Below are 12,085 nucleotides of genomic sequence, written 5' to 3'. Positions count from 1 at the left end.
TGAGATGTTGTAGATAGCCGATATAATTGTCTTGTTGTCCTCTTTTGAGAGTAGTCTCATTGCACTGATCGGAAAATGAACATAATAGTGATATCGTAGTACACGGTAAAATAACCACCACACACCAAAAATGAACCAGGTATGTGCTGTTAACCATGTCGTCATGGCGCCGAGATCGCCAGATGTCGTGCGGCAACGCGATCTGGTTAAAAGGGAAAGAAGCAAGGGCGAAATAAATAAAGAAAAGAGAAAAAGGAAAGAAACGCATCGGTAAATCCTGATTACTGGACCCAGTGAGTGACCCCACGCGGTTTCCAGTTCTGATGCAGCCACTCTGGCGCAATGAGCATTCCTCAACAAATAGCTAGGTCGACGCCATGCACCCCTGCCCAGCATTCTCCTTCCCGCAATGGATATCCACCTCGATCCTTTCACCGCCGAGCTTCTTTCTGGCCCTCCTATCCCCGTCGCCTTATTAGGCCGCGACGCCGAGACGGCGGACATTGACGATTACCTCCGCGCCATCAATGCACTTCCTCCACTCCGACCTGCCGACCACTACTCCGAGGCGGCCTTGGAGGAGCCCGTACCATCGCTCCTCCAGGACAGCGCCGTCCCGGTCTCCGGGAGCACTGGATCCAACAACTCGGCCACGCGTCCGCTCTCCGACTACGACGCCGACATCGACATCAACCTCCGCAAGCTGGAGAACAACGTCGAGGAGCCGCCGTTGCCGCACTACCTGAAGACCGTGCAAGGAGATCGGGTGAGCCCGTCGATGCGCGCCAACCTTGTTATCTGGATGGATGGGTTTACTCGGTACTACGGCCTGGCCCCCGGCACGCTCCACCGTGCCGTCTCTTACGTCGACCGCGTCCTGTCGGAGCGAACCTTGCCTCCGACTCACATGCAGTATGAGCTCCATCTACTGGCCGCCACGGCCGTCTTCACTGCCGCCAAGTACGAGGAGCAGGCCACCATATATAAGGTGAACGCCGCGAAAATTGCCCGCGACTGTGGGTTCTCCAGCAGCAAGGAGGTGATCGACATGGAGTACAAGATGTTGGCGGCGCTCCGGTACGAGCTCAGCGGACCAACGGCATACACCTTCGTGGACCACTTCACCAGGTATAGCAAAGGAGACCGCGACCTGGAGGTTCAGACGTTGGCGCATCAGCTCGCAGAACAATCGCTGGTCGAGTACAGATGCCTCCAGTTCATGCCGTCCGCCGTGGCGGCGTCGGCGGTTTTTCTAGCCAGGCTGATCTTGGGCCCAATGGCGAGCCAGGTTCGAAAGTGGAACAGGGAATTCACGGAACTGACAGGGTACAAGCCCACGGACCTCATCCTTTGCATTGAGTACTTGTACATCATGAATCCCGATCCTCGCTTCGCGATCTTGTCAGCTTTTTTGCAAGACAAACAAGAATTAGAGATTTAGGGGCGGACAGCCACTTGCATGATTCAATCTTGAGCTGTAAAATAATGATGTTCAGGTGTACAATTGGTAAGCTACCTTTGAATTATACGGCATACCAGATTGAATCATTCGATTTTACGAAATTGTTTAAAAAAGTGAGTAATTTTGGTTGCCCATTTTCTTCGCATACAAATTAAAATCTAGAAGTGGACCTATAAGTTTAGTTTTGGTTGGACATACATGTATGATAATGCTTCAGGTGGTGTATGGACTCATCTGTGATGGCTTGTTTTATTTTGAGAGGTGTCATGATAGTGAAGATATGTACGTAGTAAAAGGCTTTCCAAGGCACAAGTGCCTAATGGAGTTCGAATTCCATGGAGCACTTTATTTAAAAATTTCAAAACTTTCAATTTAAATTTCAAAAATCTCTGGAAAACAATACACTTACGTATGGATGTATACTAATTACCTGCAAAGTTTCATGATGAAATAATCTTTTGTGCGAGCTAATAAAATAACAAAATCACGTATTTCTAGCACACGTACTATTTATTATAACATTACTTGATTCTCCTTTTTTGTACAGGACACAAAAAATGTATTTCGTGATGATTTTCCGTACACATATAGTACACATCTATAAGTACTTGTGTATCTTTTTCATATTTTTTCTAGAACTTCAAAAGTTCATTTTTTGAATGTTTGAACTGTCGGGCTCCATGGAGCCCGAGAGGAAAAAATACACTTTCTTACATGGTTCCTTTGGACAAAATATTGAGAACACAAAGACACCTAATTGGACTAAGGAGGGATTTTACCCGAAAAAGGATCTGGTAAAATGACCTAGCAGCAAGCCCCGAAAGAAAGTTTCTAAATTTTAGTGATAGGTGAAATATGGTGCTGGCACAGAAAGAACCAAATGGCACATAACCTACCGTGTCAATGAGCATACTAATGTGTCCACTCAAGCAATATGTGTAGCACATTAAGTTACTTGCTATCCTTATACATGCAATTTCTTATGTGAAGGACAGATTGAGTGGTTGTAAAATGGAATATAAGGGCTGAATAGTCATATTGAAAGTTCTACACCAAAGTTTAGGATTGGCAAGTTTTAGGAAACTTCTACACATGCAAGCTAACAACAACCGAATTTGCCAACAGTAAGTGTTTTAGTTTTGGAGGTTGCAAACGAGAGGAAGCACAATGATGTATCCCAAGGTTTAGATGATTGACACCATTCTAGTCCTCCTTGGTGGAAGTTCGAACCACTAATGCATTAAGACCACAACGGTCTCGACATCGTGCGCACTTTGCACATGCTCACCTATGTCACCATAGTTTGTACCAAGAAGACTCACTCGGGGTATATATTCGCATGAAAAAGGTCATCACAGGACCTTGTACAAACCGTTGATTTATTCGAAATATGATTGTTGAAGGCTATCAAGTAACTCCAAATCCTATAGAAGACATGCACGCTCTAGAAGGAGCATAAAATGAAAAGTCACATAATAGGACACCTAAAAATACTTAAATCAAACACTCCAATAACCCATAGAATATCTCCCTCTCCCTCTCCCTCTCTCCCTCTCCCTCTATCTCTCTCTCTCTCTCTATCCTCCCTCCCCCTCACTCCCTCCCTCCCCTCTCCATCTCTCTCTCTCTGTCACACACACACACACATACACAAAGGCGAAAAAGAGTTCCCCACCTTTTTATATTATAAAGCAACCACACCAAGAATCCTAGCATCATGCAAAAGAAGTCAAGAGCGCTAAAAGTTCCGCCGGGTGCACAACACAACATACCCCAAAGAAACAAAAGCTAGTATCTAATCAGGCTTCGGTGGAGGCGAAGGGGTTTGTGAGGACCTCGCTAAATAGGTCTGGAAGGTTATCATGGGACCAATTACCACCCACAACATCCTGAAGGCATCCCCGCGGAAAGGTTGTGGTCGAGCACTACAAGAAGATGAGGTTGGTGTCCTCCGCCACCTTGCAGAGAGGACACATCCCATCACTAGGGTCGTTGTGTTTCAGTACCTCGGTCCCTGAAGGTAGACGCCCACGCACCCATTGCTAGAGAAAGATCCTAATCTTTAGAGGAATCTTAAGACCCCAAAGGAGGTTAAGCTCCCACGATCCCTGAGTGGCCAAAATGGCCTTATAAAGGGACTTAGTGAAGAAGAAACCGGTCGGTTCAAGATGCCTATAAGTGGCATCCGACTCCAAGGAGAGGGAGTGCAGGGCAATGCACTCCAGCATCTCCTCCCATTGGACCCGTTCCAACGGGCGAAAGGTACATCGGAACACCACTAATCCAAGATGAGTCAGGACCGCTTCAACTGTAAGCTGTGGCTGAGTACAAATATAGAAGAACGCGTAGAATCGCTCCGCAAAGGGTATAGTGCTCGACCATTGGTCAAGCTAGAAGAGGGTGCTAGGACGTGAGCCAATCCTAATGGATGAACCAATCCGGAGGATCGACAAAAGCTGGATTATCGACTCGCGAAACTAGAAGCTTCCAGTCCTGGGGGCGAATGCAAGTGGCTGACCACGCAAATATTTGGCACGTATAGTGTCAAGCCACATTCCCTCATCCCCAGTTAAAATCCGCCATAACCACTTGGACAATAGGGCTATGTTCATATGGTTTGACGAAATAACACTGAGGCCAACTTGGTCCTTAGGTTTGCAAACCTCGGACCATTTGACCATATGGTATTTCTGCTTGTCACCCTTTCCAACCCAAAAGAACCGGGATCGGTACTTTGCAATATCCTCATGAAGGGATTCATGCATATTATAGAATTCAATGAGGTACATCAGTAATATAGTCATGGAGGAGTTAATAACCACCACTCTAGCCTCTTTCGATAGCCAGCGCCCTTGCTAAGGTTCCACCCTATGTTGGACCTTGTCCATCGAGGGTTGCAAGTCCTTCTCTTGGAGCCGCAAGTCTCTGATCGGCAGGCCAAGATAAGTCGTCGGGAAGGACCCTAATCAACAGTTCAGACGATTAGCAACACTACAAGAAATATGATCGATAATGACCCACCATTTTGGTCAAAGAATCGTCATTGGTATCATATTATGACCTTTTTTGACCAAATCCAGAGGTTCAACAGTTGGCCGTCAAGAACGAACAAACATGAACTTTATAATATTTTGTTCAAGTATTCTTTGACCAAAAAACTCAGGTCATAAAATCTTTGACCAATTTTTTTGGTCATTACATGTGTACTTGAACCACGTAGGATCTGACATGGCATCAACCATGTGGCTAAGGTGATGACATGGCGGATCACCAATGACTGAAAAATAAGGTCACAATTTTACTATCCCTATCCAAATCACGCACCTAAATGGGTCTGGGCCAACAATTCAGATCAATATTTGATATTTCAGCCCATTACTATTTTTTTTATCTAGGACCAGGCCTTATTTTTGCACAGTTTTCAATCAGTAGGCATCGTAGATAATTCTGACGAAAAAACATTATGATAAATAGTACCAGTCATTTCGGCAATAAGCATCATTGTAGATACTTTACAAACATGCACCACATAACATAGTTCGGCCTTCAACTCCACTACAAATCCAACAAGTGTTGGTACTGTACAGCCAATAAGTTGCACATAGCCAATACGTTGCACACAGTTGGAATCACGTGGCTTCAATGTAACACATTAAAGAACACAAATTAAATTGTTCACATGTAAAAGTAAATTGAGAAACCATAGTGTCGCCGGTCTTCCTCTGTTCCAGTTCTTCTTATTAGCCAATTCTGTATTGAGGAACATCGTGACATTAAGATGGATCACACATGAGAAGAACATATAGACTAGAAGGAAGAAGAGAAGACACATGGACATTTGAAAATGGAGCAATTGACTTGAAACAACATCAACGAATATGGCAGTGGGACATGTTTGTTCTAAGATGCATCTTGTAGCAAGGAAACCACCAAAATTCTGGACACAACATATAAATAGCAGATTTCACATTACCTTTGATTAGAATAGATTCTGCTAAAATATCTAAATAATAGATTTTACATCTACACTATATCATATTTTACATAGTTTGGTATTGTGAGAATACATGTTACTTTGAATAGATTATTTAGAATACAATATGCTGATCCCATAGTGCAAAATAGCAAGTATAGCACGACAAGGGATAAATTTCCTTCTTCTACAAAAAATGTTCTATATGGCAAAGGCAAGGCAGTGAGAAAAGGACATTCAATCTAGACTTAGAACAAGAAGAGAAAAAACTACATGTATGGCTGATAATACGAAAAAACAACAACTAATAAGATACTAGCCATAGACCCGTGCATTCGCACATGCACAACAAGTAATACCTTAGTAGGCTCGCTCGATGGTGATGAGGTTTGGATGAGATTCATCATGTAATAGATTTATGTTTGATAGGGCTTGATCCCTAGTATCCACTATGTTCTGAGATTGATGTTGTTATGACCTTGTTATGCTTAACGCTTATAAGTAGGGCCTAAGTGCCATTATTTCAGACCTAAACTTATTATGTTCTCTCCGAATATGAAATGTGTTTAGATCCTGTATTGCAAGTTGCACGCACCTATTACGTGTCTTGATCCGCATACCCCAAGGTGACAATAATTGGGATTCTTTCTGTTGATTGTCGTAATTTGAGGAGTTCATGTATTCATTATGTGTTAATGCTTTGTTTCGGTTCTCTATTAAAAGTAGACCTTAATATCCCTAAGTTTCCAATAGGACCCCGCTACCACATGAGGGTAGGACAAAAGATGTCATGCAAGTTCTAATCGCAAGCACGTATGACTATATACGGAATACATGCCTACATTATATTGATGAATTAAAGCTAGTTATGTGTCGCTCTAGTGTGTAACTATTATATGATTGATGTAATCCATATCTTTTCATCACTGATCCATGTGCCTACGCTTTACATATATTGAATGTTGCAAAGTTACTACTGTTGCTCTTACTGTCACACTTACTACTCAATTGCTACTGTTACTACTGTTACAAAAATAGCTGCTATCATTGTTACTGCTACTACTATCATTTTACGTGCTAATAAACCTTTGTTGCAGAGAGATATCCCAGGTGCGGTTGAATTGACAACTCGAATGTGGAGGCCTATAAATATCGTTTGGCTCCCCTTGTATCGAATCAATAAATTAGGGTGAAGTACTACCCATGAAGACTGTCGTGATCCCCTATACTTGTGGGTTATCACACATCATCAAAACATTAAATGAAACTCAATTTCACTAGATTTCTTATAACAAGACATCTCCCATGTATTCAAGAACAAAGAGAACAACACATAAATCATATTCATGTTCATGATCAGAGAGCATGAATATATGATTAAAAACCTAAACATATAATCTTCCACCAAATAAACCAACTATCATAACCTACAAGATTTAATCAACAATAATAGTAAGCCATAGGTACAAATCTGAGGTTGTAGACTAAGATTGGATAAAATAGATGAACTAGGGTTTGTAGACGAGATGGTGCCGGTGAAGATGTTGAAAGAGATGAGTCCTCCCGTGATGATAGGAATGTTGGCGATGATGATGGCTTTGATTCCCCCTCCTGGAGGGAAGATTCCTAGAAGGAGTCACTCCACCGGAGAGCAAAAGTGCTCCTGCCTAGGTTCCGCCTTGAGATGGTGATGCTTCATCGTGAAAGTCTTCTTTCAATTTTTTATAGGGTGAATGACATCATATAGGACATCATGGGCATTGATGGACCTCCGTGGGCCCACAAGCCCGCATGGCATGCCCCTAGGGGTGCACCCTAAGCTTGTAGTTCCATGGTCGCACCTCTTGGGTATTTTATTGTCTAAGTATTTTTTATATATTTAAAAATCTCACCATAACTTTTATTTCATTTAGGGATACGAAGAACTGATATATGTGGTGTAGCTCTTTTCACGTCTAGAATTCAAGTTGTCGGTAATCTCCCTCTTGTGATAAAACTTGTAAATTAAGAGAGAAAATGAATTATAGTTTCATAATAAATAGAAATAAAACTCTAAAAGACAATAAATAATAGTAGGAAAGATGATGCAAAATGGACGTATCAACTCCCCCACGCTTAGACTCCGCTCGATATCAAGCGAATACCGAACTAGATAATCATAACCACATGTTTAGAGAGAGAGAGATGTCGATAAAATAAAATATATACATGGTAGGATCATGATCATTCTTATAGCGGCAAATGCAATTCATTAAACTTCCAATAAACAAGCAATAATTCATTCACAACCTACACTAAACATTCTTAGAAGCTAACAAACTATCTTCTTAGTCACTTAAGCACTTGAAATTAATTATATTTAAAGTAAGAGTCTATCAAAGATATTTTGGTTTGGAAAATTGCAAATACTCTGATATCAAATAGTATTCTATGATTGCTCACACTCAAAGCACATTTTTAGAACAAACAATTTCAATGAGACTCAAAGGAAGACATTGGTTTAGTGTTTCACCTCCCAACTTATTTATCTCAAAGAAAATATCAACAATAATAGTTCACGGTCTTTATATTTGTTTGGATATATGCATATATATATATATATATATATATGCATGGATATTTCCCTACCACATATTGGTTGCCAAGTGAAGAATAAATGAGATTTGAATAGGGGTAAATATTTTTGACTCTAGCATAAAAGTAAAGCCTCAAAAGTAAAAGATAGGCCCTTCACGAAGGGAAGCAAAGGTTGTCGCGAGCTTTAATTTTTAGATGTGCAAACTCTTAACGCAAAGGAACATCACTTTATATTGCCCCTTATGATGGCAATCTTTATTTAGCAGTCCGCTCCTTTTATTGCGGTACCATCACAAGTTTGTATAAAGCTTATTTTCCCTTAAAATAAAAGATCATGCATATATTTTGAAATTTTTTTATTTCCTTGCACTGATGACAACTTACTTGAAGGATCTTATTCAATCCATAGGTAGGTGTGGTGGACTCTCATAACAAGAAACGAAGTTTAAGGGTCTTTGGATGCACAAGTTGTATCTGTACTTGGTACGGATTTTTTACTAACAAACATTATAAGCAATCCTCACACGTTAGAGGATCTATGAAAATATAAATTCTATGAACATATAAGATAACGTAACCCATTATGTTGTCTTCCTTGTCCAACATCAACTATTTGATCAAGTTCGAAAATAATTAATGGGGATTAACAATCATAGAAGATGTCCAAGATAGTATATCTATATGTGAAATTCCTATGCCCTTAATTATCCTTTCATGTATTGTCTCAATGACCAATGCTATGTTTGATGCCTTCCAACAAATTATATCACTTACTTATGTCAAGCCATTACTCCCCATGATATTAGCATACGAAAATCTTGTTGTTTTTCTTACGTTTGATGCAAAGGAGCGAGGGAAATAATAACCAAACTCATACTACTTTTTATTATAATTCTCAAGCATGATTATATTGATAGCACTGACAGAAAACAAACACTCAAACAAATCCATACTAAAACTTTTCGAAATCACAAACTGTGAAGGATCGAACTAAGATAGACAATAATGGTAAAGGTGATTGTGATACAATACTCGGGCACCTCCTCCAAGCTTGGAACAAGCTAATGGTGGTGCCCATACCCGACTACTCAAGTTCCCATCTTTGGAGATGGTGGTGAGACGTTCCTGACAAAGATTCCTCTCAATATAGAATTTTACTCTTCAAGTTTAGAGACCTTCTGAGTAAGTGTAATTCTGGCATGTAGTTTATCCACTATGGTCTATGCCCCATCCAGCAATGCATCAAGGTTAGTGCAGGAATGACATATGCGTGGACATGATGAGAAGGTGTGAACTAGAATTTAGAATATTTAATCGTATCTGACAAACTTGACTTCTTCAAATTTACATGCATGTCCCTAGGTTGAGGTAGATGGACTTATGCTTCCTCTTCACTTGAACCCTCCATCCTCGTCACTTCAGCTTGTTCCTCTTCATATGTTGGCCACTCGTAGCGGTTAACATCACCACAGGCCTTGGGGTTCTAAATGAGATGAGAGGCATAGCTCTCATCATCCGAGTCTTACAACGACATAATGATCTAGATCAAAAGAAACCTAAAAAAACAGCCCAAAACAAGAACAGAGGAGAAACTTGTGATACAGAGGTCAAAACACCAAAACATATATAACAATTTCTTGTCGTATGAAACAAGTAATCAGGAAGGCACACGAGGTCCCCATGAGCTCACCTAGCACGCTCAAGGGGTGGGAATTTCCTTGAGGTCATGGCCCTCTCACGGTCTTTCCCTGTTGTTTCTTATTTTCTGAGTTTTTAAATATTTCTTGAAAAAAAATATTTTGATGGAATTTTTGGAGTCGGTTTACTTACCGTATCACGTACCTACTCCTTTTTCACTGTTTTGGAGTTCTACGGAAAGTTTCTCCGATGTGCTCCTCTGGTATAATTACTTGAATAACGTCTTAATTAATGTTAGTGGGATTAAATTGAATATAATTTCAATTCTTTGTCCATTATCCACCTTCACTTTTTTCCTTCGATGTTATTGATCCTTGTGGCCCTCGAGCGATAAACTTCCTCGCTCATATCTAGTTTGTCCCATTTAGAGAGGCATTTACGTGCAAAATATCTAAAATGAGACTTGTATGGAAGAATTTTATCACCAATATGAAATTCTTTTTTATGAATTGTTTTATCATGCTATCTTTCACTTTTCTCTTTAAATATTTTGCATTTTCATAAGCATGTGTTCTCCATTCGTTCAAACAAGTAATGTGAAATAATCGCTTTATGCCGACAGGCTTAAAGTCATAATTAAGGTTTTTAATAGCCCAATAAGCTTTGTTTTATAACTCAAGAGGTAAATCAAAAGCTATTCCGTAAATTATTTTTTAACGATACATGCCGATAGGATTCTTTATAATCAATTCTATATGCCGACAAAGCATCATCAAAAAATTTAGACCATTTCTTTCTAGATCTATTGATAGTCTTTTTGCAGAATTAGTTTTATTTTTCGTTTGCTTAATTATGGTTGACCGCAAGATTGAGTGTGATCAGGTGATGTTGTTATTTGGTTTACATCATATTTATCTAGAACTTTATGGAAACCACCATGAATAAAATGATCACCACCACCAGTCATTAGATATCTAGGGACTCCAAACCTTGGAAAGATAAGCTCTTTCAGTACTGTAAAAGTAGTATCATGATCAACACTACTAGTTGGAATATATTCTACCCATGTATTGACATAATCAACAATAACAAAAATATGAGTGTACCCACACAAAGGAGGAAAATGTCCCATGTAATCAAAACACCAAACATCAAATTGTTCAATAACTAGCGAACAGTTCATATGCATTTCTTGACGTTTACTAATGTTCCCAATTCCTTGACATTTATTACAAGATAGGATGAAATTTTTCAAAACATTGAACAGAGTAATCTAATGATCAAGATTGCAGTACCTTGTGTGCAGTTCTGTCTCCAGCGTGGTGTCATTCGTATGGTTCGGAGTGCCACTTTCTTAAGAGTGGTCGGTGCTCATACTCAGGTACACAACGTCTAATAATACCATCTACTCCTTCCTTATATATATGTTGGTCATCCCAAAATTAATGTCTTAAATCAAAGACGAACTTTTTCTTTTGTTTGTAGCTGTAATTATGTGGTATATAGATACTTGTGATATGCGTTTGGTTTTCTATGAAGAGGAACGGGAAATTGCAGCAAAATATGGGTATGTATTTCCCAGAGTTAATAGACCAAGGTTTATCAAACCAATAGGAATTTCAATCCGCATGCGTCTTCAGCGACTGCACACAAAAGATAAAACAACTTGCACCCAACGCAGGCAAGAGGGTTGTCAATCCCCTTGATCTTGTTATTTGCAAGAGAGTGAGGTGTGTAGATAATTGTAGAGAAGTGTAAATTTCAAAATAAAATAAAAGACAAATAAAGGCAGCAAGGTAAGGATATGTTTTGTGAATATAAGTGAATAGACCTGGGGGCCATAGAGTTCTCTAGTGGCATCTCTCCTGAAAGAAACATACGGTGGGTAAACAAATTAGTCTTGGGAAATTGAGAGAAACGCGGATAGATATGCGATTTTCACGACAATGATCATGTGTAAATAGGAATCACGTCCATAAGCAAATAGGTCGATTCCTGTCTGCACCTACTACTATTACTCCACTTCAAGAGCGCTTCTATCCTTGCCTCTCTACGTATTAATTTCATGACAAACAAATTAATGCTTGGAGAACGATGACACGATGTAGACAAAATAAACTCAACCAATATTAATAAACACCATCATTTTATCCTTTGTAGCAACAACACAAAGACGTATATTGTCCCCCTCTCTCACTGAGTTATAGAAATCCGTCAGGCTGAACCCACTACAATGCACTCCGAAGCTATGATGATCATACAAAAAAGAATCATAATAATCAGAGAAGACTCAAATACTTTTCATGAATAATCTGAATATAAACCCATAATTCATTGCATCCAACAAATACACCATAGAAAAGAATTACATTGGATAGATCAAAGCGAAGATGTGATGATCATTGTATTGAAGATCAAGAGAGAGAGTGAGAGAT

At 39.8% G+C, this 12,085-nt stretch overlaps 1 protein-coding gene across 1 annotated transcript; it reads left to right on the top strand.

Annotated features, from left to right (window-relative positions):
- Positions 1–409: 409 nt before the first annotated feature.
- Positions 410–1,441, top strand: LOC123405478 (cyclin-F2-2-like). Its single transcript, XM_045099146.1, has one exon. It carries the CDS (start codon positions 410–412, stop codon positions 1,439–1,441), a length of 1,032 nt encoding a protein of 343 aa, XP_044955081.1.
- Positions 1,442–12,085: the final 10,644 nt, after the last annotated feature.

The sequence above is a fragment of the Hordeum vulgare genome, chromosome 6H, assembly GCF_904849725.1.
Source record: "Hordeum vulgare subsp. vulgare chromosome 6H, MorexV3_pseudomolecules_assembly, whole genome shotgun sequence".
Taxonomy (NCBI): domain Eukaryota; kingdom Viridiplantae; phylum Streptophyta; class Magnoliopsida; order Poales; family Poaceae; genus Hordeum; species Hordeum vulgare.
Note: the sequence above shows the minus strand (reverse complement) of the source record. Positions and strands in the feature narration are given on the sequence as shown.